Source organism: Urtica dioica, chromosome 11 (assembly GCF_054948205.1).
Source record: "Urtica dioica subsp. dioica isolate 48M chromosome 11, U.dioica_male_clone48M_v1_H2, whole genome shotgun sequence".
NCBI lineage: Eukaryota > Viridiplantae > Streptophyta > Magnoliopsida > Rosales > Urticaceae > Urtica > Urtica dioica.
In genome coordinates this window covers 11,407,299-11,434,624 of record NC_142766.1, presented here as the reverse complement: position 1 = coordinate 11,434,624, position 27,326 = coordinate 11,407,299, and the positions used below count along the sequence as shown (strand labels likewise).

The 27,326-nt window shown below is 34.1% G+C and overlaps 1 protein-coding gene and 2 pseudogenes across 4 annotated transcripts; all 3 read right to left on the bottom strand.

Moving 5' to 3' along the window:
* Window positions 1-551: 551 nt before the first annotated feature.
* On the bottom strand, window positions 552-7,443 carry LOC149381227 (transcription factor TGA9-like). 4 transcript variants are annotated; one of them, XM_089630506.1, is made up of 12 exons: window positions 7,231-7,443; window positions 6,908-7,095; window positions 6,681-6,781; window positions 6,309-6,397; window positions 6,044-6,244; window positions 4,864-4,911; window positions 4,682-4,741; window positions 4,480-4,557; window positions 4,294-4,342; window positions 2,838-3,337; window positions 1,152-1,294; window positions 552-1,014 (listed from the first exon to the last, which is right to left on the bottom strand). In XM_089630506.1, the coding sequence occupies exons 2-12, from the start codon at window positions 7,024-7,026 to the stop codon at window positions 903-905; spliced, it is 1,500 nt and encodes a 499-aa protein (XP_089486632.1). In that variant the 5' UTR covers window positions 7,027-7,095; window positions 7,231-7,443; the 3' UTR covers window positions 552-902. The 4 variants fall into 4 exon arrangements, with proteins under 4 accessions (XP_089486632.1, XP_089486633.1, XP_089486634.1 ...); XM_089630507.1 differs by having other exon boundaries at window positions 2,838-3,334; XM_089630508.1 differs by lacking the exon at window positions 552-1,014 and having other exon boundaries at window positions 1,148-1,294.
* Window positions 7,444-22,090: 14,647 nt separating this feature from the next.
* On the bottom strand, window positions 22,091-22,714 carry LOC149381226 (LOB domain-containing protein 23 pseudogene; annotated as a pseudogene).
* Window positions 22,715-26,447: 3,733 nt separating this feature from the next.
* LOC149381225 (secreted RxLR effector protein 161 pseudogene) lies at window positions 26,448-27,233 on the bottom strand (annotated as a pseudogene).
* Between the last annotated feature and the right edge of the window lie 93 nt (window positions 27,234-27,326).

The window sequence follows — 27,326 nt, the reverse complement described above, 5'->3', positions numbered from 1 at the left end:
ACACACACATTAGTGTGTGTACGTCTACGTCCTATAGTGCATTACAATAATCATATCCTTAATCAAGTCGTAACCACTAGATATAAATGGAGAACAACAACCTACTTTCTTTCACCTCCAAATTCCACTATAAATAATTTTATGCGATATGTATTTATATATAATTACCATAATAGCAAAAAGACAATCTACGCTCACAATGCATATCCTCTATCTTCTTGTCGTCTCTCCATTAGAAAACTCTTCACAACCACTTGTACAAATGAAATTGCAACTCTCTCCCCCATTAAATATAATATTTTTTTAGAAACAATAAATTAATATATATTTCAAAAAGTTCATCACTATCGCTAAATATGTAGGATCACAATTGGCAACCTATAGATTCTTGTACATACTATAATATAATATGTAGTCTAGTTCGAGATATGATATATATATATATATATATATATATATATATATATGCGCGCGCGCTAATTCAAGAGCCAAATCATTGGTTGAGAAAAGGTTCTTTATATTAAGACATCATATATAATTTCTATGTCCCTCTTTTCTAATTGATTATGTATATTTGCAAGATCGGTTTATTTCTTTTCCTCTACCATGGACATGAAACTTGTTCACATTTACAAAAAAGATCATAACATATATAGATAAACACATTAGACGATAGAAGGAACTCAAAACATTACAAAAAAAAAAAAAAAAAAAAAAAAAATTATATCCTAGCTCTAAAAGCAGATGATCAACATGAAGAGAAATTTATATATACTCCAACAGAAAGCCAATGAAAGAGAGAGATCTATAGAGTAACATCAACCAATACAACTAAGTATGAGGCAAAACTCTCTGCTGGCTTTTTGTGAGGATTAATAATTTGGATCAATTTTTTTTCCTAATCAGAAGGGTGAGAAATGATTCTGTTGAGCTTGATGTTGGTGTTGATGATGATGATGAACCATTTGCAAATCTGTGGTTGTTTGGCAAGATGTATCATCACTCACCATGCTCCTGAATCACCCACACAATATAATGCACAATTACTAAACTCAGTAACTAAATTATAAGCTATTAATTAAATTAATCAGAAACAACATGCCATACATAATGTCATAATTGTTAATTAGATGAAAAATATTAGAACTTACTCTCGTGGTCGAGAAGCCCAAAGAGAACTAAGCGCTCTTAAGCGACCGTAATATTCCGCGATTACAAGAAAACACCGTGCAGCTTGACGTATTGTTAACGTCCTTCTCAATTGGTGTAGTGTTTGTTGCCTCAAATTATCGGCCTAATTATAGGCAAAAGAAGAAAATTAAAAAATAACAAAGTACACATGAACTTTTTTTTTTTTGAATTTGTAAGTACATATGAACTTAATCATCGAATATGTTATCAATAAGTGGAAGCAAATAGTACTTATATTAAATAATTGGGGAATGAAATTTGAAACCTTTGCTCCCCTTGTGTATTTGAATCTGGACCTTCCCAATTACAGTTTTAATTGCATTTAAAATATAATATAAATTTAGGTGGATTTTGAGTTAATATAATAAGACGTTTCGAGTTTTACTATATGTTGTCTAGCTAGCTTTATTATTTCAACAAACTTCGCTTTCAAACCAACTCTCTTAATAAAGACTATTATAAGATGTAAACACCACATCAAAGCCTAGAATCAAGCGTGTAATTGATTGGAACACCTTAGCTGAAAGGAAACATATTTATAATTCAGCTGCACAAATTGCCAACTAAACCAATGTCCACGTGTCAAACAGGCAGCATTTAAGACGAGATTTAATCTACAATTGTGTACATTACTACTAATGAATAAATCATGCCTCTATTTTGACAATAAGTCAGAAAGGGACAATGCAATTTATAAAACTAAAAAAAGTTTATAAAATAATATATGATCAAATGGATCATCAGACCCTTGAAAAGATTTGACATTTTGGACGGTGTGGGATAATCATCAAATAAAATAGAATAATACTAGTTTTAGTTGTCCAAATTTCTGGTAAACTATTGAATTAAATAATTACACTTTTTAAGTATTTTAAATCATATTATTGTAACAAAAGTCAAACACTTCATGATATCAAGGTAAAATTTAGAAACTGAAATATACTGATGGGCTCTATGAGATTTAATCAACAAAAATTGCGGCTGGCTGGAAATAAGACAAAAATAATGAATTTTGAAGAAATAAAAAAGAAGAGATTTCTTACCGTAAATAACTAAAACTATAGAGGCTATTATGAACATTTTAAAATGTAATATACAGAAGAGGAAAAAAAAGAGTTCGCACTTATTGTATTTCACCATAAATAAATGGTCAATAACTCCGTCCCATGTAAGACAAGCAGATATTTAATTTGAAAAAGTCGTTCGGTTTGGTTAGTCTTGTATAAATCTATCAAGAAGAATACATTAATAATTGTCAACCTATATCGCAAATGGCCAGAACCTTGAATTTAAGTGACAAAAAAAAATCAACATTTTGACCACTTGAGAAATCACCTGATGGCTAGAAGAGAGATCCACCATATGTCTCATTACCTTTAATTTCAGTACTCCCAAAAAAAAATCTATACAGAACTCGGTCGAATTATAAAAAAAAAAAAAATGACCATGCATGATGCATGCACATATTCATACGTGTTCAATGATAGCACACAAGCACGAAGCCACAGCCAGCCACCCCTTCAAATTTTTTTTGTTTTTGCACATTTTGTCCATTTTTCATAAATATTAAAAAAAAATTTATAATCTAAATTCCGGACTCCGTCCCTGAATGAAATGAAATCATGTGTGGAATAGAATATGAATACCTGGCGGACGAAGCCCTCGAGGTTGGAGAGTTTTCCGAGGGCGACGGCCATCTGGTGCATGGCGTCGAGGAGGGGGGGCCCGGCGGCGATGGTGTCGACGAGGGACTGGTGGAGCTGATCGAGGCCCTGGGTGAGGGCCTCCTCGGCCTGCTGGGAGGACTGCTGGAGGTTGTAGATGGCGAGGAGCTGGTGCTCGGTCAAGGGGTCGAGCTGCGGGATGAGCATCTTGATGAGGTCGGAGGGGCGGAAGCCCCCCATCCACAGGAAGCAGCGCTCGGCGGGGGTCGTCCACATCCCCGTCATCAGGTGGAACACGTCCGACTTCGCCGCCGCCCCCTTCAGCCGGAACATGTCGTCGTAGTGCGATATGTACCCGTCCACGATCATCCGCAGCTCCCCCTCCGCCAAATGCGCCTGCAGCCCCGCCCGCAGCTCGCTCATCTGCCGCTGCTCCTCCTCCACCCACCGCCCGTATTCCATGTCGAATATCGCTCCCCCTGCTAATCACACTCTTTTTATTAACAATAATTCCAAAAATATATCTATGTATTTTTTTTTAAATATTTGAATAACTATGCTTTAATTATTTTGGTTTTAATTGAGGTTTAATTACCATATACTTATTTCAATACTAGTTCAAATTAATGCAGTAATTAAACCTCAATTAAAATCAGGGTGAACAAACTATAATTATGACAACACGTATGCACAGTATTATTATGAAAGATTTCGAAAAAAACTTAAAACTATGTTTTTTTTACTTGAATAAATATACTGCAATTTTAATTTTAATTGAGGTTTACCATAGTCATTAATTCCAAACAATTTCATACTAATTCAAAAGCAATAGTTTTATTTATTGTAACTAATGTTTAGCATTTTTAGTCAAAGAGTGAGATATATAATGAGGTTTAAATGAAATAAGTTTTTGTGGTTTCTAGTATAGCTTAGATGGTAATTCTACGTGATTAATTCCCACTCTGGCTGCCTTAAAAAATAAAATGCAGTAAGTTTTTTTTATCGTTGGCTTACATTGGACCAGGTCTTACTATAGCGGTAAAATCTCGACTATTTTATAAAATATTAAGATAAAATGGCTAAATTGTCAGAGCGAAAAAAGTCTACATGCAATAATATGTTGCAAAAGATTACTTACATGTATTGGATAGATATTATATTATATTATTCTGAGACTGCAATAAATAAATAAAATTCAGACAGCTTTTAATGACCTCTTTTTCATCTCTGCGCCTTAAAGCAACTATTATGGAAACTTTCCTCGCCTACTGATTTCGTAACTTAGTTTCCCTTTGATAAGTTAATACAATTGACTAAAATAATATTCTATCGTATTTGTTTTACCTGGTCTTTTTCTCCGAAGTACATTGAAAAATTTAAGGGCAAAATGGTAACTAAATAAACATCAAAAGATCTGTGTCATTTAAGTAAAACTCACCTGAGCTGATATTACCAGCTGCACCACCACAAGCACCCAAAAATAATCCCTATCAACAAGCAAGCATTTAATGTAAATAAACATCATTAGGGTAACATTTCATTATATATATGCAAAATAAAAAATATATATATATATATATAACACAACACAAGATAATAAATAATAATAGTAATAAGAGCAAACCTGAGCGCGAGCTCTTTGGAGGTCTTGTTCAATCTGGGTAAGCTTTATTCTACTACTCTCTAGTTGTTGCACATATGCCTGTTAATAATAACGTATAAATGATCAACTATTGTATGTGTACATATTTAAATTATAATTATTTTAAATTCAATTAAAGTAAATGGCATTAAATTTTTGTGAAAAAAAATTAGTCTATTTTTACCTTCTTCCTCAAACGGCTTTTCCTTGCAGCCTCTCTATTTTGTGCTAGGCGTCTCAGTGTCTACAAATATGCACCGAAAATTGATAATAAGGAACATAATATATAACAATAATACACGGAAACAACAAAATAAAATTGGTGTATGTATATATGTATATATATAAGACAAAGAATTTCACAACCTTGGCATCGAGTTGTTTCTCTGATGTAGAGCCACCTCCTCCCTTTCTCTGCAAATAAATTTAAAATAACAAAAATTCAAAATCTTTAATAATAATAATAATAATGTAGGAAGAGAAAATATTGCAAAAGTAGAGAGCAAAACAAGTACACATGTCTACGAATGTGGTGACACTATTTTGGTAGGGAATAGGATTAGCAAAAAAGATGAACGAAAAAAAAAAAGTATACTAATAACATCATGATAGAAAAAGAAAGGTAACACTAAAAAAAGCTTAATATAATTGGTCTCGAAAAGACATGGCTGTAGCTTAAAACTGTAAGCCTAAAGTAGTCCATTTATGTGTTGGATATTGGATTAGATTTGGCATGAGTATCTTAGCCAAGATTCTCAATTTATTTGTCAAAAAATAACAAACAAAAAGAAAAGAAAAATGAAAGTGGGATCAAGAGATGATTAGAAGAAGGAATATTGTGTCTGGTTCAGACTGAGACTGAGACTTAAGACTCACAGTGTTATTTCTGGGAATAGGAATTTCTGGGTTGTGATGTTGATTTGAGAAGTGGTTTAGTTGTTGAGACATGTAATAGTCATCGATATCATCATCAACATTGTATGGATAGCAAAACACATCATCATCATCATTACAGTCTTCCATTCTCCAACACACTTGTTTTTTTCTCACTTATATATTGAGAAAGAACTGTTTTGAGAAAGAAAGAGAGAAGAGAAGATAAACCAAGCACAAACGAAATGGTTTGTTTAATGAAATGATATGAGGAATGAAAAGAGGACAGTGAGTGAGGGAGTGAAGTAAAGTGGGTTGGGTCAAAATATTATTATAATATATAGAGAGCAATCAGAGAAAGAAAGAAAGAAACAGTGGTTAACTACTGTGGAGATTCTCAGTTTTTGCCTTTTAGTGTTGTACAGTGTTTTATATATGTCAGAAAATCGTTCAGGAATCAGGAAAACTCTGTCTTCCTTTGATTTTCTGAGAGTTGTTGGGATCCGTGCAGTAAATTTTCCAAGATATATATATATAGAGACTTAAAGAGAGAGAATAAACTAAATTAAAACCAAAAAATAAAAATAAAAATAAAATTGAAAAAAAAGATGCCATTCTTTAATTCCTGAGTTATGGGGATTTGATGAAATATATCTTGAAAAGAGCAAAAAACCTTTTCTTGTAGTAGTAGTTGTTGTGGGTGTTTGGAGGCTGATTGTTGATTATTACGCTCCAATGAAGATGAAGAAATGGAGGGTCTTTTACTGAGAGCCTCTTCGTTGTTGTTTGTTGTTGTTGTGTTCATTGCCGATCCTGAGTCCGTACTATCATCACCTTCTTCACCCCCTCCTCCTCCCGATTTCGAAGAGCTTCCCTGCAGAGAAAGAGGCGTTGGTGATCGGTCAAAGGAGAGAGAGAGAGAGTTGACCAAAACGTACTCTATGGTGGTGGTGTTGTGGGGTTTGGGGATATCTGATTGGCCAAGAAGGGAACATCTCCAGTGTAGCTGCAGGTCTGTTGAATAAAGCTGCAATTCAATCACACCATATCAATACAATATTCTAATATATATTATTATTTCAAAATTGAAACCTAATCCCTTACTTTAGTCAGTACAAGCAAAAGGAAAGTAACAATAAGATTTTAAAAAAGAATTAATGATTTGTTTCTATGTTTGTAGGCTCACGCAATTCAACAAGCCTCTCCTCCTCAAAAATCATTACCCTATTGTAAATAGGTATACAGTGAGTGACACTTTTATTTATTTGTTTTTTTTTTTTTGTTATGGTTATGTGTGTCAAACGTCATACATGATTTGGCTCCATCATCATTGTTTGATATCTTCACTCCTCCTTGCAGGCCTATTGCTTGTTCAAGCTCTCCGAAGTCAAAAGCTGGTCCTTCTTGATTCCTGATTAAATTTTTTAAAAAAAGTATTAAACACGAATCACAGCTCATTAATTAGTCTAAGATCATTAATCACACGCAAAAAACACAAGCCTTTATGAAATGAATACATGTATGTATTGTTATTTACATGAAGTTTGTTGAAGGAGGATTGTTGTTGATCCCATGGAAAACAGCATAAGGGACATGGTGGTGATTTGAAGGCCCTGAGTCCGACAAACCGGTCTCTCCAATTCTGTGGCTCGCCATGCAAATATTTGTCTTTAAACCTCTTTCCTCAGATCGCTGTTCTATTCATCTTTCTTCTCCAACAAGTAACTGATCATGATTTAACCATGGAATGATCAAACACATAGATACACAAATATACATATAGAAATACATGGGCATGCATATATTTCAGAAAGCAGAGGACTTTGAATAGAAAACGCTTTTTTTTTGGTCGCTCTTTACCTCAAATAACTGAACTTTCTTCTTCGATGATGTATTAAAATGACCCACGAAAGAAGAAGAAGAAGAAGAAGATGGATTGTGTATACTATTAGTACATATACAAATATGTGTATGTATTGTGTATGTATGGGTACAAAAGAAGAGTCAGTCTCTCTTCCTCCTAAAAAAAATGTATTCTTCGCTGTGAAATTTTGACTCTCTCTCTCTCTGTTTTTTCACAACTATATTTTGTGGAAGAAAGCAGAGAGTAATAAGAAACTGATATGGTATTTGATATGCTTTATTGTCAAAATAGTTTTCTCTTTCTATCCCTATCTCTATATCTGTGTCTGTAGTAATATGATACAGATTTTGAAACTCATCCCAGGGTACAGAAAATCTTGTCCTTTCAGACCTGTCTTCAGACCCTATGGGGTTTCCGTGGGGTTTGAAAAAGGAAATAAGTTAAATAAAATAATTAATAACCCCTATTTAAAAAATATTAAATCATTTTGGACATGAGAATTCTGGGGTCATTTGAAGGAACCCACTGGAATCACTCCTTCCTACTCCACTCTCTCTCTCTCTCTCTCTTCTAACCGCCTGAGCTTTTCAATTGGCTCTTTTTTTCCATCTTTTTTTCCCTTGTTTATTTTAGGTCTTCATGCATTTCCAAATTGCAAGTACTTACTCGTTTTTTTTTTTTAGCAAAAAAGTACTTTAATTTAACTGGATAACAAAATTATTATTTTTTACGAATAAATCTGGAATATTATATTATGTGGCTTATGAGAGATGAGACAACATTATATTATTGTTTACTTTAATTTACCTTTTTCACAAATGAGTGATAAATCTAAAAAGTATTGGGGGAAAATAAAGCAAGAAAAACACCAAATAGATAGGGATTTTCATGATTGTTTTTTTTAATGACCCCGGGGGAATTGAGTTTACTTTTGAGTTTTGACAACTTGGGCCTTTGAGAGTGAGAGGGAGTTTTTATTATATTGACAATATTATAATTGGTCTTATAAAACTTATTCTGCTTGTACCATTTCAACCAAAACAATTTTTTAAACAAAAATACTAATTATAATACCAATAGTCTAGAATGAAAACCCACTTATATGTATTTAATCCCTTGTTTTGATATGGATTTGTTTGGTATTATCCCTTTTGTTGATGGGTCAACATCCATTCCCTGTCATCACCTAAAACCATGCCACATTCGATTCCTTTCTATTAATGGCAAAATTAAAATGTTAATACTGAGAGAGGCTATATATAACTATATGATAGGATATTACTCCAATATTAGGTGGGCTTTATTTGTTCTCGATCAATCCTAGTGACCTAATTAAAACTCCCTTAGTTATTATTATCATTTTTATAAATATATTATCTCAATTTGAGGCATAATCGAGGATAAATAAATATACATCCAAGATTATGCGTGAGAGAAGAGACAAAAAGGCAAGAGAAAATAGTTGGTTCATCTTATGGACCCATTAATATGTTTTATTAAGAGATGAATGAAAAAAATATCTATAATGTTGTACTCATTCATCCATCAACTTTATAGGTAATATGCTTCCTACTAATTATTCCTTTATGATACCAATGATTGGTCTAGAAAAAAAAATTGAAATTTTTGTTCTTGTAAAGAAATCTTCATGGTTCGCTAAAAAAAAAAAAAAAAAATTATGGATTAGGTAAGAAAAAAGGTTTTAAGATCATATATACTTCTGTTTGTTCCCAGTAAAACCATATTGCATGTTCTTCATGTGGGATATATTTTTTCACCTTTTCTCTGACTTTGTACTAAAGTATTGAAATGTCACGAATCTTACACATTCCTTTAAAACTGTAGTTATTATGAGTTGTATTTTGCTTATTATGTGATAAGAAGAAAGATGATTGGTCTGGATCAAATCCTAAGTATTAATTATACTTTTGAAGATTATATGTGAGAACAAGTGACTAGATCAAGTCATTGCTTGTACTCCAAGCAAATAACTCCAACACAAATATTATACACACAAGCTATTTCAATACACATTTATATTCAGAATCACATTGTTATATCCATAAAAATGTTGCACTCATTGAGACCAACTTGAATTTCGCTGTTCTAAATTTGTGTAATTTTTCCACTCCGGTTTTGCATGTCCAGATTCATCCCGAGAATAGAAAACATCACAAATTTAAAATCTCAACAAATTAAAAAGGTCCATGTATAGAAGCTCTGTTCTTTATGGTAGATTGTATATCTGACTATTCACACAATAAGAAAGATCTTGCTGCCCAATGATTAGCATGGACCCCAATATATTATCACAATAATCATACAGTCCCCTCCCCAGAATAATAAAAAAATAATTATAAATACATATATATAATTTAAAATATACAGCATATTTTTATTTTTGTTTTTCTGTTTTTCTCTGTTGATGAGAGCATTGAGAGGATGTTAATTTTTTTCTCTCTTACTTTGTTGGTGAAATGTATATGGATATAGTTATTCTAATATTTTCCCCCAATGTATTAAATGAAACCGAATAATTTTATTTTATTTTTTGGATCAAATAAATGGGACTCGGTGAATACAAAAGCTTGAAGTGGTCTAGAAGTTTGTTATGGATATATCATATAGTGAAATTGAGTCAATTAATGCATCTGAAGTTTAGATGTGTCTGTTGCGTATTGAAGTATAGAAGAGGCCAAAATGGTTCAGTTTCAGGCGGTGGCAAAAGCAATGCATTTATGTTTCACTGCTCGTTTTTTTCTTTATTTCCCCGCGCAGAGGAAAAAAAATAAATATGGCAAAACTGCATTAATCTATTATTCACAGTAAGGACAAATTCTTGGTCTAAACAATTGTTTGTTCATTTCTTTTTGCTCATTATCCGGTAAAAGTTTTGTCCATTTTCAATATATGCACATGTTTTTGTACATACCGAGGGAAAAAATTTGGGGTCATATTAATTATAGCTGCTGAAAACAAAATCCATAACATTTCTAAGATGTTGACAAATTGTCAAAGGCTTGGTTTGATTTGGGTTTACCGTGATATTAAATATTTGGTCAAGAACTTGCTTAACGTTTTCCTGCCTAGAGCTGGCGACAAGTCCCAGCGGGATTGACTTGACCAATTAAACTTTGATCAACTGTTTGATTCGGACAATGAAATGTTATTCACATCCCCTCTTTCCGATGAGTAACTAAGCTTAATTAATAGAGTGATTCGAGGTTATAAACACAATCATTTGTAGAGTAACAAGATAAATGCAGTTTAGGCGTTGAAAATTTAACCAAATAGTCCATTACTCCATTATCATCGCCGTCTCAATATGTCACTGTACTAACTTTAACTTGTTTAGACTCTCAATTTCCGCAAAAACGACATAATAATCTATTATAAGGCTCAACGCCAACCAATGGTATCCAAGCGAACTTCACCTTACGATACATCGACACTTGAACCCCATAGGACTCAGGTGGGCTCACCAACCCGCTAAAGCCCTTGCCCCGGCAACAAGGGCCCGAGTCCCATTAGCCTGCACGTTACAAAAACTTAACTTTGTGGCCCAAAAAAGTTATCACTAGACACATGCTCAAGTCACGAGAAATGACAAAATCAAACGAGTCGATGGCATGATAGCAAGATAGTGAAGAAAAACCTCAGTAAAGAATAAAAAAATCATAATTTTTTGCACGAGAAGTTGTACAAAAAATTGAGGGTTAATGTTATAACATTGTCATTCCACAAGAAAATGCGACACCCCAACTAAAAAATGACATGAAACATTCAAGCTATGTACATGAATATGTGACTCAAGCCCTAAAAGCGAATTCAAAACATAAGTCCAAAGGTTAAGTCAATTATCGGACAACATAATCAAGAGAAAACAGACGTCTGATCGAGATGAAAAGACCGCAACAGATCCAAACTGCCTAGTCCAACCCCACGACGCCGCCCATGCAGCCAGGGGCGGAGCCAGAGATCAAAGTCAGTGTGGGCGTATCAGTGTAGTGGGCTAATATTAGTATCCAAAAGTTTTTGAGTGTGGGCTTTTGGTTAGTATTTAATTATTTGAAATAAAATATAAAACCCACACTACATTACATTGAAATTTCAGTGTGGGCTGAAGCCCACTCTCGGCATAGGGCAGCTCCGCCCCTGCATGCAGCCATGTGCGTACATCAACTTTGTCTGCTCTCGACATTGGCCTCGATCCTATACGGACGTCAACCTTGTTCGAGCCCTGTCGTCATACGAATGCTAGCTCTGTTCGGTCCCAATCCTGTAACAACGACGACCTTGTTTTGTCTCTCCAACTCCATACGAACAACAATCCAGTATGAGGTTCGACCCTGGCCATGTCTCTGACGGCCCTATTCGGGCGTCGACTTTAGCCTTGTATGCACCAACCATGTTTGAGCCCCAACCCTGACCTCGTCTGATAAATATCATGACCCCTCGTTCGACCCTAGTCTTGCCCGGTTCTCCTTGATTGGTCCTTAGGTTACGTCGTCCTTAGTCTTTGCCCTCTTTGGTCCGGTCCTTCTTGGCTCATCGATCTTCAAGGAACATTCTAGCCTCCTTGCATCTTCTATAGATTTTAGGTTTCCTCAAAGGCATTAAGTTATGAGTTCTCACCTCACATTTTTCAGCCCGGGCAAGTTATGGGCTCTCTTTGTCTTCTATTCCAGAGTGCCGAATTTCTTCCATATCTAAAATAGCACAAAATGTAATTGCATGTGATAATAGTTTTTTAAAATTTGCAAAATATCGTGTTTAAAGTTTTTATCAGAAAAATTGTATCTTTCAGGTTATAAATACTCATTTTCTTGATATTTACCTGTACTATTTGCATGTTCCATGCTCAATCGTGAACAATTTCTTCAAGTTATTGTTTTGGCTCAAACCAATGATTGCTGGGCTAGATTGCGCTTCGCGGGGTTGGTTGCGAGACAACAACACAAACATAATAAACCTTTAAACACTCCAATATATTCAATTTTAATGACACTAACACTAGTCTTTCAAATCCTTATAAATTATACATGCTTATTGTTTCAGTTATTCTATTTTGAAATAATTTATATGAACTATATATAATTCATCCGTCCCTCGCGGTTCAACTGTTTTCTAAAATTAAAAATCAATTCCAACAATAATATACCAAGAAATTAGTTAATAACATCAGTATCATCTAAAGTTCTTGAGAGAAGATAAAGTTCATAATAGTAATAAAAAATTTAATCATAATGATAATAACAATAGAGAAACCTTATAGCTTTGTTTATTTAATTTTTTTTTTCCTGCTCATAAGGGAATGAAACTTTCTTGCTGGGTCTCGTAGAAACGAAATACATCTCAGGCCCTTGATTATCCAATGGGCTCTTGCTTAAGAATCATGATCTTCTTTCTCCATTTCTTGGTTAAATTCCACAAATAGTATTTATAATGGCAATTCCTGCATACCTAAATTATAAAAAAAAAATCCCAGTAATTAATGTATTTTTATATTTTACATTATTTTAAATTAAACTATAAACGACTAATAAAATTTAAATAGATTTCAAACAATAAAAAGTTCAAATAAAGCCGTAAACCAAAAATAGTAAAATGAGATATTTTAATAAGAATGAAAATTAATGTATTCTAAAAAAAAAGGTTTAATATGAGGCAGCTTGGGTAATTTTCAACTACGGGGTATCTTATGGTAGCTGGGCCATATATTTTATATTTGACGCATGAAAATCTTGATAAGAAGGTTAAATTTTGAACACATCAAGAGTCGTCAGTGATAAAGCATACAAAGTTTAGATTTTTCTCGCATGGTAAAAGAATGTTACATTTCATAAATCAATGTTCAGCTCGGGATAATTGATGCATACACAGAGAGAGCGCCTTTAGGCAAGTCTTGCTCTTGCCTACTTACGAATGATATCAATATCATAACTAGAGCTTATCAATTTAAAATCGAACCATTATGGAAATAATAAGATACCGACGGTATATGCCTGATTGAAGGAACACAAAAATAAAATGGTTATTGGTGGCATAAATACCACAACTTTTTTATTTTATTCACTTTTATATCACAACTTTTTTTTCGGCGGCAAAAATACATAATGTTAGATTTTAGGACCATCGTTATTCTCATTCCGTTAGAATAACACGTAAACCCCTGCATAAATGCCACAACTTTTCAATTTTATGGGTTATTTTCGGCATAAATACCATAACTTTTCTATTTTATACCAAAAGTTTTATAGAAAAAATAATTAATAGACTGGGAGCTAATTTTGGGGGTAGATTTTCGACCTCATAAAATTTGATATTGGACAGCCAAAGTCCAACATTCATCAAAGCCCATTTCGATAAAAATAATTTAAATAATTAATAAACGACAATTATTAATTGATTGTTATTAATCATTGTCGTACGAATTTAATAACTCACTTGGGCCCAGCCCAAGTCTATTTTACGAGCTCACAATGTGACTGCCAAGGTCGTGACGAAGTTGAAGTCAATATTGGAGAAGTGATATCGCCTTGAAATACGGAGAATTGATGATTTCTATCGAGACTGTTCAAACGCAGTTTGACGTGGCAGAAGAAGAGGCGATAAAGGACGAAGTCGCCAGCACGTGTCTCCAAGGATTTCCCAAATTGTACTTCTGAGCACGTCGATTGTGTTCATAATCATCCGAGCTCGACTAGTGTACTCAAGACCGAATAAAAAATAAATTCGTTTACTTGTTCTTAAGGAAGTTTTTTATAATTGTCCTCTCGTTTCCTTATGACGATTTTCTTCATAATTTTTGAGGCTCGAAAATGACATCAACAGTCTCTTTTGGGGCATTTTGTCGAACATCTTGCGCCCATTTTGGAGATTGCCGGCGTTGACATAGAGAACAAGGAATGACGTGGCGATAAAAGAGTCGGCGATGACGCTGAGGCGGAGTGCCTGAGCATAGAGTGACGCGCCGTGTGAGAAGGTTAAGCGCGGGAGTGATTTGAGGATGGAACAGCAAGTGGGATCTTCGGCGTGAGAGAGCGAGTGAGCATATGTCGGCGAATAGGAGGAGGAAATTTTGCGATTGACCCTAGCTCATGTGAGATCCGATGGGTATAAAAGTGTATAAAATCGAAAAGTTGTGGTATTTATGCCGTCAATTACCCATAAAATTGAAAGTTATGGTATTTATGCCGGGGTCCACGTGTTATTTTAACGGATTGAGAATAACAGTGGTCCAAAAACTTAACGTTAGGTATTTTTGCCGCCGAAAAAAAAGTTGTGGTATAAAAGTGTATAAATCGAAAAGTTATGGTATTTATGCCGCCAATAACCCAAAATTTAAATCACAAGGAGTTCATTTCATACTCCAAAGGCGAATGGGATTTGAATACATGAAACTCTAATATAGAACGAAGAAGTTGAACGATGATGAACAACATCCAATGGCGTAATTCGATGGAAAAGTGTGGCGTGAGAGAATGTAGTGGCAGATTTTGAATAAATACGAGAGGAGAATATATTACTTACACAAAGACCCTTAAATTTAACCAAATATAACATATTTATACTCGCAATTTAAGGAGAATTGACACTAATAATACCATCTCAATGTCACTTATCAAATAAAAACCAAAACTCAAAAATTGACAAATATAATACTACAAGTAGGTGAGAGAATTTTTTTTTTCTTCAACTACCCTCAAGGCCATTAATGAATAAACCAACTCCATTTTGCGTTTTTTTTTTCAGAACCCAGCATTCAGTTCCTTACTCAGACCGTGTGAAAAAAAAACACTCACTCCTTATCCGCTTGCGGGTCGCCAGAGGTTTCTTCACAAGGGTCGCCGGAGTTCGGGTCGCCGGAATCTTGCTCGCCGAAATCCAAATGATGGTTTTTTTTTTTCTGCAAATTCAAGGTTTGAATCCTAAACCCATTTTTAACTCATTTTACAATAATCCTAAACCCATTTTTTCCTTCAAATCCAAATGATGGTTTGTTTCCTGCAAATCCAATGTTCTTCTTCTTCTTGTGCTGAGGAGGTTTCCTGCAAATCCTAGATCCAAAACTTCTTCAAACATATTTTGGTAAGTTCTTCATATATTTAACATATAAGAACATGTTTAATTGTTTTGATTCATGTTGAAATAGGTTCCATTGTGTTTGAGTGTGATTTGTGCGTTTTTTGTTGATTTCTCGATTTTTCCAGGGTGTCACGAATTGGATTCACTTCGTGACAGAAGTGCCACGAACTGGATTCACTTCGTGACACATGTGTCACGAACTAGATGTTTTTCGATGTTAATAACCGTTTTTTAATAGAATTTGTAATGAATTCAGAATTAAATGTTTATTGTCTTATAAAATTGTTTCATTTATCATATTAAAATCAGAAGCCCCCAAATAGTCTTGAGTTAGGGTTCCTCTTCTTCCCAATTTCTTCGGTCGATTTTCAATATCACGATGGAGTCGAGTGATTGCAGTTTGTCAACACGTCGGAAGTCGCGCGTTTCTGGAAATACAGAAGGTGGTACCGAGCGTCGACGACCTCCTCCTTCATGTTCGTGTGGTCTAAATGGAGTTGAACGAACTTCTTGGACTGCGGATAACCCTGGAAGACGATTCTATGGATGCCCCGAGTATAAGGTTTGCATATGTTTCTCGTTATCCTAGAAACTGTCTAGAAATCTTATAAATAAGGAAAATCGTTACGGATTCAGTTGTGACGACCGATCGATCGAGATGCCCTGAGTATAAGGTTCGCATATATTTCTATTCTTTTTAAGATTTTGTAAATAAATATTCTTTGGTTTATGCTTGTAACAAATAAAGAAATTCAGTGGATGCGGGTTTTTGGAATGGATTGACCCACCTATGTGCCTAAGATCGATTCAAATCATTCCAGGGCTGCTAAGGAAGATAAATTCATTGGAAAACCAGATACCATCTTTTTTCGATGAAGACTTCAAACACGAAGAACCCTGAAGCCAATGAATTGGAACATTTGATTGTATCTAAATAGACTCTATCAAACGTGTTATTTTCTCACCCACTACAGAGCCCATACTACCCCCTATAAACTGAAAATCCATAACCCCAACGGCTACAGGAACCCAATTTTCAAGATTAAAATGCTGGTTGTTGTTTTGTTTATAGGTATTGTGTTATTGTTTAAATGAGTCGGAGATGTATTGAATGATTTAAAAAATGAAATTACATTTGATTTGGTTTGACTTTTGTTGGACTCGCCAGTGTAATGTGATATTGAATTCATTGTTCATATGACATAATAATAAGAAGAATATAAGGCTAATGGATCTTCAGTACCAAAACATAATAGGATAAGGAAAGCCAATAATATAAGAATATTCATAATATAACTGCATTATCATAAAGTACCAAAACATGTTTGACTTAAACTAAGCTTAGAGATATAATTTAGTTACACAACTTTTTACACATTGAAATAGTCAAGTTTGTAGGTTCGTAAAACAACAAATATTTCACCTTTTTACACTATTTTTTATTGCCCCACAAACTGCCCAAAACATGATTGGGCGAAGCCAACTTGAGTTTCATTGCTGCGGTCGAGTAAGAGAATGATGAAATTTTCCAATCCCCTGTGGACGTTAAACGAAAAACCTTCAATGTTGGCCTTGGGTATACACAGTTTCCACTCCTACACATATGAGTCAATGACATAATTAGTGAAACCATTACATAAACTCAATTACATCTACTATGTGGCCCGAACTGGTTGAGTTCGTGACCGATGTGTCACGAACTCGCCCACTCCGTGACAGATGTGTCACGAAGTGGGTCAGTCCGTGAAACATCTGTAACGAAGCTAGCGAGTTCGTGACACATTGGTCACGAACTCAATCAGTTCGTTACCAATATGTGACGAAACAGGATCCAAATGGGTTTGTGACACTCACCTTTCGGGAAATAAAAGTGGTAGGACTCTCCGAGGCCGCCGTAACGCCCGAGGACTCGACCTTGTTTTTAGTCTATATCAAGCACAAAACAAACTAAGGCGTCACCTTAAATTACTCTGAATAGGCCACTTAGTTTTTATTCTATACCTTCTTTATCTTTGGTAGTGTGACCAAGAACGTGTCGTCATCGTCGGAGCTCTTGGATGGCGAAATAATTTTCCTTTTCGAAGCCGTCCTAAGGCTTCGTCAGACACTTTTTGAGGCCTCATCTACCTCGGTTTCTTTCGACTTCGTCATTAAAGATAAAACCTAAAACAAATCAAGTCAGAAACACTGTTACCATAAGAGAAAAATTAGACGGAATACCCATTCACCAATAGTGTTACCATAAGAGAAAAATTACGAGCCAAAAACATAAAATAAACATTCAAGTTAAATAAACACACTTTGTGACACATCTGTCACGAAGTTAATTCACTCCGTGACACATCTGTCACGAAGTGAATTCACTCCGTGACATATTTGTATTTCCAAACAAGCTTTACAACACTAACCCTTTTTAAGCTTCTAGCATCATACAATCTCGGTAACACACACACATAGACACACACACAGACTTTGAAACTTGAATGTTGATGAACCACTTTCAAACTGCAAAACTTACACAGTGAAAATGGAACAAACGTTATATATATATTAGAAGATAAGAAATCCACTGAATCAAGAAGAAGAAGAAGAAAAAAAAAAAGTTGAAGCTCCAACATTCCCAGCGAATCAAAATCATGCATGCCCAGCTTTACATACTTTTTCCAGGAAGCACCCAAAAATTCAACACAAGATACATCAAATCATAACTCAAACAAATTCCTCATTCCTCATCATCTCAAAGCCCAAAACTCCTCATTTCCAGTTCGTGTGTCACGAACTGGATTCACTTCGTGACACCCTGGAAAAATCGAGAAATCAACAAAAAATGCCATTTTTGACAAACAAATCACACCCAAACACAATGGAACCTATTTCAACATGAATCAAAACAATTAAATATATTCTTATATGTTAAAAATAGGAATAACTTACCAAAATATGTTTGAAGAAATTTTGGATCTAGGATTTGCAGGAAACCTCCTCAGCACAAGAAGAAGAAGAAGAACCTTGGATTTGTAGGAAACAAACCGTCATTTGGATTTGAAAGAAGGAAAAAAATAGGTTTAGGATTATTGCAAAATGGGTATAGGATTCAAACCTTAGAATTGCAGGAAAAAAAACCATCCTTTGGATTTCGGCGAGCAAGATTCCGGCGACTAGCACTCTGGCGACCCTCATAAAGAAACCTCCGGCGAACCACAACCAGAGAAGGAGTTAGTGTTTTTTTTTTCACACGGTTTGTTTGAGGAAAGCTGGCTGGGTTCTGAAGAAAAAAAGAGCAAAATGAGTTGGTTTTCACATTAATGGGTCTTGAGGGTAGTTCAGGAAAAAATAAATTCTCTCACCTACTTGTGGTATTACTTTTGTCAATTATTGAGTTTTGGGCTACATTTGATAAGTGACATTGAGATGGTATTATTAGTGTCAATTCCCCGCAATTTAACCCTTTTATTTTTGCTCAAACAACACTTCGACCAAGTGTAAACAAATAATTTTATCTCATCCTCATTTGATGCATTTTTTGAAGCTTAAAATTAAAATGAATTAAAGTCACATTTTTCTAAACAAAATATTGAACAATAGCAACATCTTGGAAATACAAAATGGATATCTTTGGTTGTGTTTTAATTTTTAAACACAAAAGAAAATATGGTATCTACTTGAGATACAATTATATATTGTTGCATTTATCCTTTGAGTTAACCGAGTATACTATCTATTATTATAGAGATTATCCATTTAATTATTGTAACTAGTCCCTTCTAATTTTAGTTGACCTTTTCATTTTGATAAAATTGCCCTCGTACACAAAGACCATCCAGTATTTTCCTCTTACTTTACTTTTGTTCGAAATCACCTTATCCCTATATCAAACAAGGTGGTTTAAGAGTTATAAGAAAATAAGCAAATAGACATGAGGTGATTCGAACCAACCAAGGTTTGAAATTCCGGTAAAACCGAACGTAAACCAGTCCGAAAACCATTTTTTTCAAAGTCTCGGTACCGATATGTACAAAACCGTTCACTTTGCGTTCTTTTCTTGGATTACGACGAAACCGTTCTGGTTTTCGGTGTTTTCTGGAGAATCCGTTCACTTTCCGGTTGTTTTTAGGTAAATTTTCACGCATTCTGAAGGAAATTTACCGGTAAGTGGTCAAATACTGACAATTCTTAAAATATGATGATATTTAGTGTCCTTCACGAAATTTGTCGTTAGTTTTTGATGACTTAGTTCAAATTCTTAGTTTCTAACTTCATTATCGTGTTTAATTGGAGTTTGTATCCAATTAGATTTGAATGTGTTTTTGACTTCTTTTTTTGTTAAATTAGTTGTAGAATATGAAATTTTATGTATAATTAGTTGGTTTTTAACACGAATATCATCATTATTTTGATTTTGTACTTTGTATTGAACTATGTCATTAAGTTTGTGTTGGATTGTTGTTGAGCTATTATTGTAGATTTTTTTCCATATTTATCCATTATTATGTATGAATTTTTTAAAATAAATTATTCACTACATTCCTCTCGGTAAGTACGGTATTTGACGGTATTCTTCAACAGTAACGGTATTCTCAATGGTACAGTTTTCCTATTCTAACCCTAAAAGAACTAAAAGCTAAATATTTTTTGGACTTTTAGAGTCTGATTTTGTTTTCATGATACTTTTTGAAAGTATATATAATTATAAATTTATTATATTTCATATGTTCTTTAGGTGTTGAAATTCATAAAATACAATAAAAGCTAATAAATACCTTTTATATTGATCTTGGGACTAAAATGTAACAGAATAATTGGAAAAACTATTTTGTGGTAAAAGTTACCAAAATGTCAGTTTCATAAAACAACATTTATATCTTGTTTTTCTTATTGTTAAATCCTCTTAATATAAAAGGTTCAAGCATGTGGGTCGTTGGTGACAAAAGAACACCCTTACGCGATGATAGTTCCGATCGAGCTATTCCTAATGGGCTTCGGCTTCTATCGGCTGCCTCAATTCCGGACCTCGTCGAGCAACGGTTCGAACCCAACCAGCCCGTCGAACAGCTCTTGTATAGCTGCGGAGCTTTTCTCCCCAGAGAGCTTGGGGAATCAAGCTAAAGCCGATCAAAACCCGGGTCGATTTCGTCATTTGACGCCAACCACTACCACATTTCTAATACCAACCATTTTGAGTGACAAAGAAACCTCGAAATTTTGGACATTCACACGTAAGCTTGATTTAAGTTTAGTTTTCTCATTTGGCTTGAGAAGAATAGGGGCTGCTAATTCTTTGAAATCTTTAGCAACAATTCAGGTTTTGACAACGTGAATTTAGTTTTAGGTAAGATATAAATGTACTATACATTAATTTAGTTCGATGACTATCATTGTTTTTGTACACATTTTTTTTTTATGTATAATGCTCCTTGTTACTATCATCATTATTTTAAGTGAGTTTGTTTCGGGCTTCGGTAGAAACATTTTATTTATAATTACGGCACAACACAATTAAATTGTTTTTTTGTAATGGCTCGGTCTCAAAGCAAGCACGGAAACTAAACTCTTTATAGTTTCATTTCACTTGTTATTAATTGTTTACATTATTATTAAAAATATTTACAAAATCATCCGAAAAAAATACGATGTATTTATAAAATGTTTCAAACATTTAGGTATTTTGGAAATTAATATCTTCAAATGGAGTATTTTTTAAATTTCCCCTAATCTATTCTTGTAACCAGCATTCTGAGCAAAAAAAAAAAAAAAAAAAAAAAAATCCTAAATCAATTTAGATGTAACGATTCCAAACGAAAAGTATTTAGAGAAGTCAATGTCAATTTAGATGTAACAATTCCAAATGAAAGGTATTTAGAGAATTCTATGTCAATATAGATGTAGTCATACAATTTCTCCTATGCGGGTATATGAGAAATATATGCTATATAAAAATAGTATTTTTATTTCGTTTAAATCCCTAAATTTTATGGAGTGCTTTAAAAAACGACCTCTTAATAACTGATTGATTCACATTGGATTTTGCCTTATATATAATTTCTTCCTCTTGATTGGGGACATGTATAGAAACCGGTAATGTTCATTAAAAAGAATAAACAAACAAAATGAATATGATGGAAATAGTTACTATGCATATAACCAAGTTTACAAGCATACATACACACATCACTTTATTATTTCTATATCAATATATGGCTCAATTAATATGATGGAAACTCGAATGCTAAAACTTTGATTCTTTAACTCAATAATCTATTTTTATTTTTAGAGAGATTTAGTTATTTTGGTTAAAAGATGATTCTTTATTATTGACAAAAAAAAAAAGAATCTAGAGAGATCACTTGCAACTCTAATCTTAGTAGATATATATTTTGCATGTTAAAAATTCTAATTACCGAATAATTAATTTAATTTATAATATATTAATTTAAAAATAAAACACGAGTTACTGGCTCCGTCCGTCTCCCGGCACATTATTATGACTTAGAAATAGTTACTATGCATATAAAATTGAATTTGGAAATGGAGAATGAACTTATATTCCATTTGATAAATCATTCATATGTGCTAATTTATATTTACTTATTTTTGAAGAAATAAAATGACATTATGTAAAATTAATACAAGAGTGCAAAGCAAGTGCCGTATCCGTGCATGTAATGATAACAAAATTATTCTAATTTTGGGAATTGATTATATATTTCAAGCCGCTTAATTTGAATTGTGAGAGTACGGAGATTGCTCAACGTGGTTGCCACCAATTTGTTATCCCTGCAAAATGAGACGATCGAGATCGGATTGATCGTGTGACTCGAGAAGTTGATTGTCCAGTATAACATCATGATGATGGGGTTGATGATGGTCTTGGTGAACAAGATTATTGTTGATGGCAATCTCAGCTCTTGTTTTGGCCAATTGAGTCTCTGCAATTTGTATTTCTTGATGAAGTTGAGATATAATCCTCACACAACCATAAACCGGGTCTTCTATTCTATGTTGCGCCTCGATATGCATTGACTCTACTGCCTCACCTCGGCGCTCCTCCGGCAAATGCTAAATTATTGGTAATTAAAAAGTGTAGTTATGCTAGATATCAAATGAGAAGAAAAAATTAAAACAATAAAGAAAATAAATCTATATAATAGTTCTCCTTTCCATGTCTATGCACTACTTATATACTTATACAACAAATGTGTGTATCTATTGATAGATCATAGACTACATATTATGTACCTTAAGCGTTTTGGCAACATTTTTTGCACCGTAGATCTTATGAACACAAGCAAATCTTTGAGGATCATTTGAAGGAAAATATGGATAGAAAATGCAATCTTGTGGGCATTTTCTTCTCAAATACTTGCAAGCTGCGCAACGATGTCTTGATGTCATATCTTTAGAGACTATATATATTAGATTGAAGACAATATCTAATAACCTATATAATCGATGGGACAATATTTTTTTTTTCCTCTTGTTCTTGATGAAAAAATCTCAACAAGATTTTATGTTTCGTTGTTTTAAACTTGCTCTTATATATTCATGTTCCAATAACGGCTATATTTTTTTGAGGGAAATAACGGCTACATTTTTTAAAACAAGATGTTTTTGAAAAATATTTTGAAAATACCATAATAAATAACTTGTCTATCAATCATGTGGTTTTTAGCATTTTTTTTTTCTAATTACGAAGGCATTCAATTAAACGTGCGTAGTAAATTTAAGTAAATTTTCCTAACGTCTTATTAAAAAATGTATTCCCGAAGTTTTTTCTTAATAACGTTTGTATTCAATGTCGTCCTTAATTTTTTAAGTAATTGATTGCCTTAAATGACAAATTTGTTATAGACGGGGACTATTATTCTATTAAATGTTATGTACACGTTAATGGTCAGAGTTCTTTTCCTCTTAGAATGTTCAATGCGTAATAAATGCAAACTATAAAGACCTATGAATAAACACGTTATTTAAAAAAAAAAAAACAAGATACAGCAGTATGTTGGCATTTGGCATCCTTAATGTATTTTCATTTATTAATTTTTCATTTTTTAATAAAAGATTTAGAATGAAATAAGTTACTCCGAAATGCGTTATTAGCCATGTGGGTGTAATTATATGGAATTTGTGAATTCTTATACCAAATATAAAACTCTCCGAAATGTCACGCCTTCTGTTAAATTTAAGATTACAAACATTCAAAAAACAGTTCGAAATTATAAGCTCTTTTGACTATGACAAGGCATTAATTACTCGTTGATCGCTTGAAGAAAACGCATTGTTAATCGATAGACTTCCTTCTCCTACCTATTTGCTTAATTCACGTTGACCTCTTGTTCTTGACAATATTTTTTTGAGAAGGAAATGCCCACAAGATTGCATTTTCTATTCAGATTTTCCTTCAAATGATCCTAAAAAATTTGCTTGTGTTCATAAAATCTACGGTGCAAAAAATGTTGCCAAAACGCTTCAGATACATAATATCTAGTCTATGATCTATCAATAGATACACACATTTGTTGTATAAATATATAAGTAAGTAATGCATGAAAATGGAAAGGAGAACTGTTATATAGATTTATTTTCTTTATTGTTTTAATTTTTTTTTCTCATTTGATATCTAGTATAAATACACTTTTTAATTACCAATAATTTAGGATTTGCCGGAGTAGCGCCGAAGTGAGGCAGTAGAGTCAATGCATTTTGAGGCACAACATAGAATAGAAAACCCGGTTTATGGTTGTGTGAGTATTATATCTCAACTTCATCAAGACATACAAATTGCTGAGACTCAATTGGCCAAAACAAGAGCTGAGATTGCCATCAACAATAATCTTGTTCACCAAGACCATCATCAACCCCATCATCATGATGTTATACCCGATAATCAACTTCTTGAGTAACAAGATCAATCCGATCTCGATCGTCTTGTTTTGCAGGGATAACAAATTGGTGGCAACTGTCGGGGATGATTCCCCCATATAACCATATAAATGCGGAAAAGTAATTAATTACGCTAATCATGAGCTAATTAATTCATTGATTATATGACAAGATCTAAATTCACGTTAATTAAATTTTATTCGAGAGCATATATGTCAAGCAACCGAAATAAGAGTAAACGAGTACATACATTGATTTTCGGTTCACGAACTGAAAGCTTTCACAATCCGTCTTCGTCTTGAACGTACAAGCCTCCACACGATCAAATAAGGGACTCTACTTCAAGGACTCGATGTGATGACTCCTTAGTCTTCCGAAACGTAATCCCCGAGACGAATAAGAAAGATGAGTGGGCACAGTCTTTATCTCACTAGATCACGAAACTAGGTGTTTCGAAATCTCTCTCTTATTTTACTAAGAATGGAAACGAATTTCCGAGGGGATGGAGAGACAGATGCACGGCCAAGGAGAGGCTAGGATGCACGAAATTTTCACCAAAAATTGCTTATTTTTGCATTCTCATGAACCCCTATTTATAGTAGTAAAAGGAGATATTCATGGAATCTTCCAGAATATTTTATTTCCTTTTATTGTGTTCACACTAGTGGATTAAATCTAGGCCATTGGATCTCAACAAGTGAATCCTACTTTTTCTCTCATCCATCAGATCAATATCTATGGGATATTATTCTCTATTTAAATAGAGAATATTTTATTTAGTGAGAGAATAAAGGGGAATATATTATTTCCCTTTAAATATATTTTCATATATTCTCCTAAATACTTTCCTTTAAATAAGGAGAAAATATAGGACAATATCTTATATTATTATATCTCCTTTATTTAAACAACTAAAGAGAAAATATTGGTAAATACCAATATTGAAAAAATCGAATTTTAGGCACACGGCCAAGGGGGATTTGCGCAACTCCTATGCCGAAATTCCCAAATCCGATTTTCATATTTTGTGCAAGGCCTAATTGCTTAAAACCCAATTAATAATTTATTTACTTGGTCCAACAATAAACAAATAATTAATAATTGTTTATTTACTTGATCAAACAATAAATAAACAATTCTACCATAAATATTTATTTAATTCTGCGAATACCCGTTTTCCAGAATTAATGCTGTCAATCACAATTACTGCAAGTGAGATTAATAATGATAAACATTATTATACGAAAGTTCTTATCCGCCTTTATCAGAGCCGAATCGGGGACTATGGACCTAGTAATAGAAGCTTAACAAATCCGATGAAAAAGACGAAATAGTCATTTCTCTTTTTTCATCGATTCGTTTAATCTTGGTCAAATACTCCACCTTGTAAGCCAAGACTGAACTCTCCTTTATACTAGAATTATATTTACTCATCGTGACGAGTGTCCACTGATATAGTCAGTTCGTGATCAAGATCCTCCAGGTTCAACCCGTGTCAAGAGAAGTCAATTTTTCCGTTATACTTCTCTTGATACATATCAGCCCTAAGCATTGTTGCTTCCCCAGCGAAAGATTCTTTCGAACGTTACTTACTTCGAAAGTGAGCGCAATCTATCGGTTCTGGAATCAACCCTTAGGTGAGAGAACATTAACCTTCTTTCAGGAAGACTGGATTCCGTATCTGTAAATCATTTCCCACTCGAATTATGCTCTGAGAAAACTCCCAAGACATAAGCTGTGATTAGCATGAATAGCCTTTTAGCGAATGAGTCAAAGAGCTCAGTAACATAACCTAGTGTCCATGATCACTTCAGGATTTAGATCAAGTCTCATTGTGACCATCATAGTGGCCTCGGTTAGTGTGTCGTAACGGTCCTTAAACGACACATCTACACCAAGACATGTCCGGGTCGTACACTTACCACAAGTGTAGAATGCTCCCACATAGTGATCAGCCTTCACCCATGTGTTCCACATATATGACTTTAGATATAGTTTTCCAGGCGTATATCAGTCATCGACCATGTTTTAGCACACCGCCCGAACTCAGGTGCCCAGCACGTGACTCAGTTAGATACGGAGGCTATGGAATAATGAATGTTTAATAAATCTCATTAAATAAGAAATAACGCTTTCAATTCAAATAGATAATAAATGTCAAACTTTATTTTATTAATAATTTCAACGAGAATTTACATAAGTATCTTCTCGTGGGCAAGAATTCCTAACAATCTCCCACTTTGACCTAGAGAAGATATGGCATGTATCTAAGGCCCATTCCTTCCACGTGTTTCACGAACACATGTTCGGATAGTCCTTTTGTCATTGGATCCGCAATGTTGTCCAACGTCGAGATCTTCATGACTGCCACGTCTCCTCTTCGAACTATTTCTCTTATAAGGTGGTATTTTCGTTCTATATGCTTTCCTCTCTTATGGCTGCGAGGTTCCTTCGAGTTTGCGATGGCTCCAGTGTTATCACAGTGGAGTTGCACAGGCTCGTTCATTTTAGGAACTACCTCCAGTTCGGCTAAGAAATTCTTAAGCCAAACAGCCTCTTTGGCTGCCTCGGAAGCTGCAATATATTCAGCTTCCATAGTAGAGTCTGCGATACTAGATTGCTTAATGCTTCTCCAGACAATCGCTCCTCCATTGAGAGTGAACACTGATCCAGACGTTGACTTCAACATGTCACGGTCTGCCTGAAAATCAGAGTCAGTGTATCCTTGTATCACCAAGTCATTACTTGTGTATACAAGCATCATGTCTCTAGTTCTCTTAAGATATTTTAGGATATGCTTAACAGCTATCCAATGTTCTTGACCAGGGTTTGACTGGTATCTACTAACAACTCCTACTACATAGCATATGTCGGGTCTAGTACACAACATGGTATACATCTGACTCCCAACTGCTGAGGCATATGGAACTCGACTCATATCCTTCACTTCTTGCGGTGTCTTAGGACACTGCTCTTTCGACAGGAACTTTCCTGAACGAATCGGCAATAACACCCCATGGACATTTTGCATCGAGAAGCGAGAAAGTACCTTATCTATATAAGTACCTTGAGACAGAGCTCGTAGTTTGTTCTTCCTATCACGAATGATTTGGATTCCTAGAAC

Excerpts from the sequence above, each read along its gene's own strand:
- LOC149381227 (XM_089630506.1), bottom strand. The coding sequence starts at position 7,026 with ATGGCGAGCCACAGAATTGGAGAGACCGGTTTGTCGGACTCAGGGCCT. Across the intron at positions 4,558-4,681 it reads AAAGCCGTTTGAGGAAGAAG|GCATATGTGCAACAACTAGA; the intron begins GTAAAAATAGAC and ends TATTATTAACAG. Across the intron at positions 1,295-2,837 it reads TCGAGGGCTTCGTCCGCCAG|GCCGATAATTTGAGGCAACA; the intron begins GTATTCATATTC and ends GCCTATAATTAG.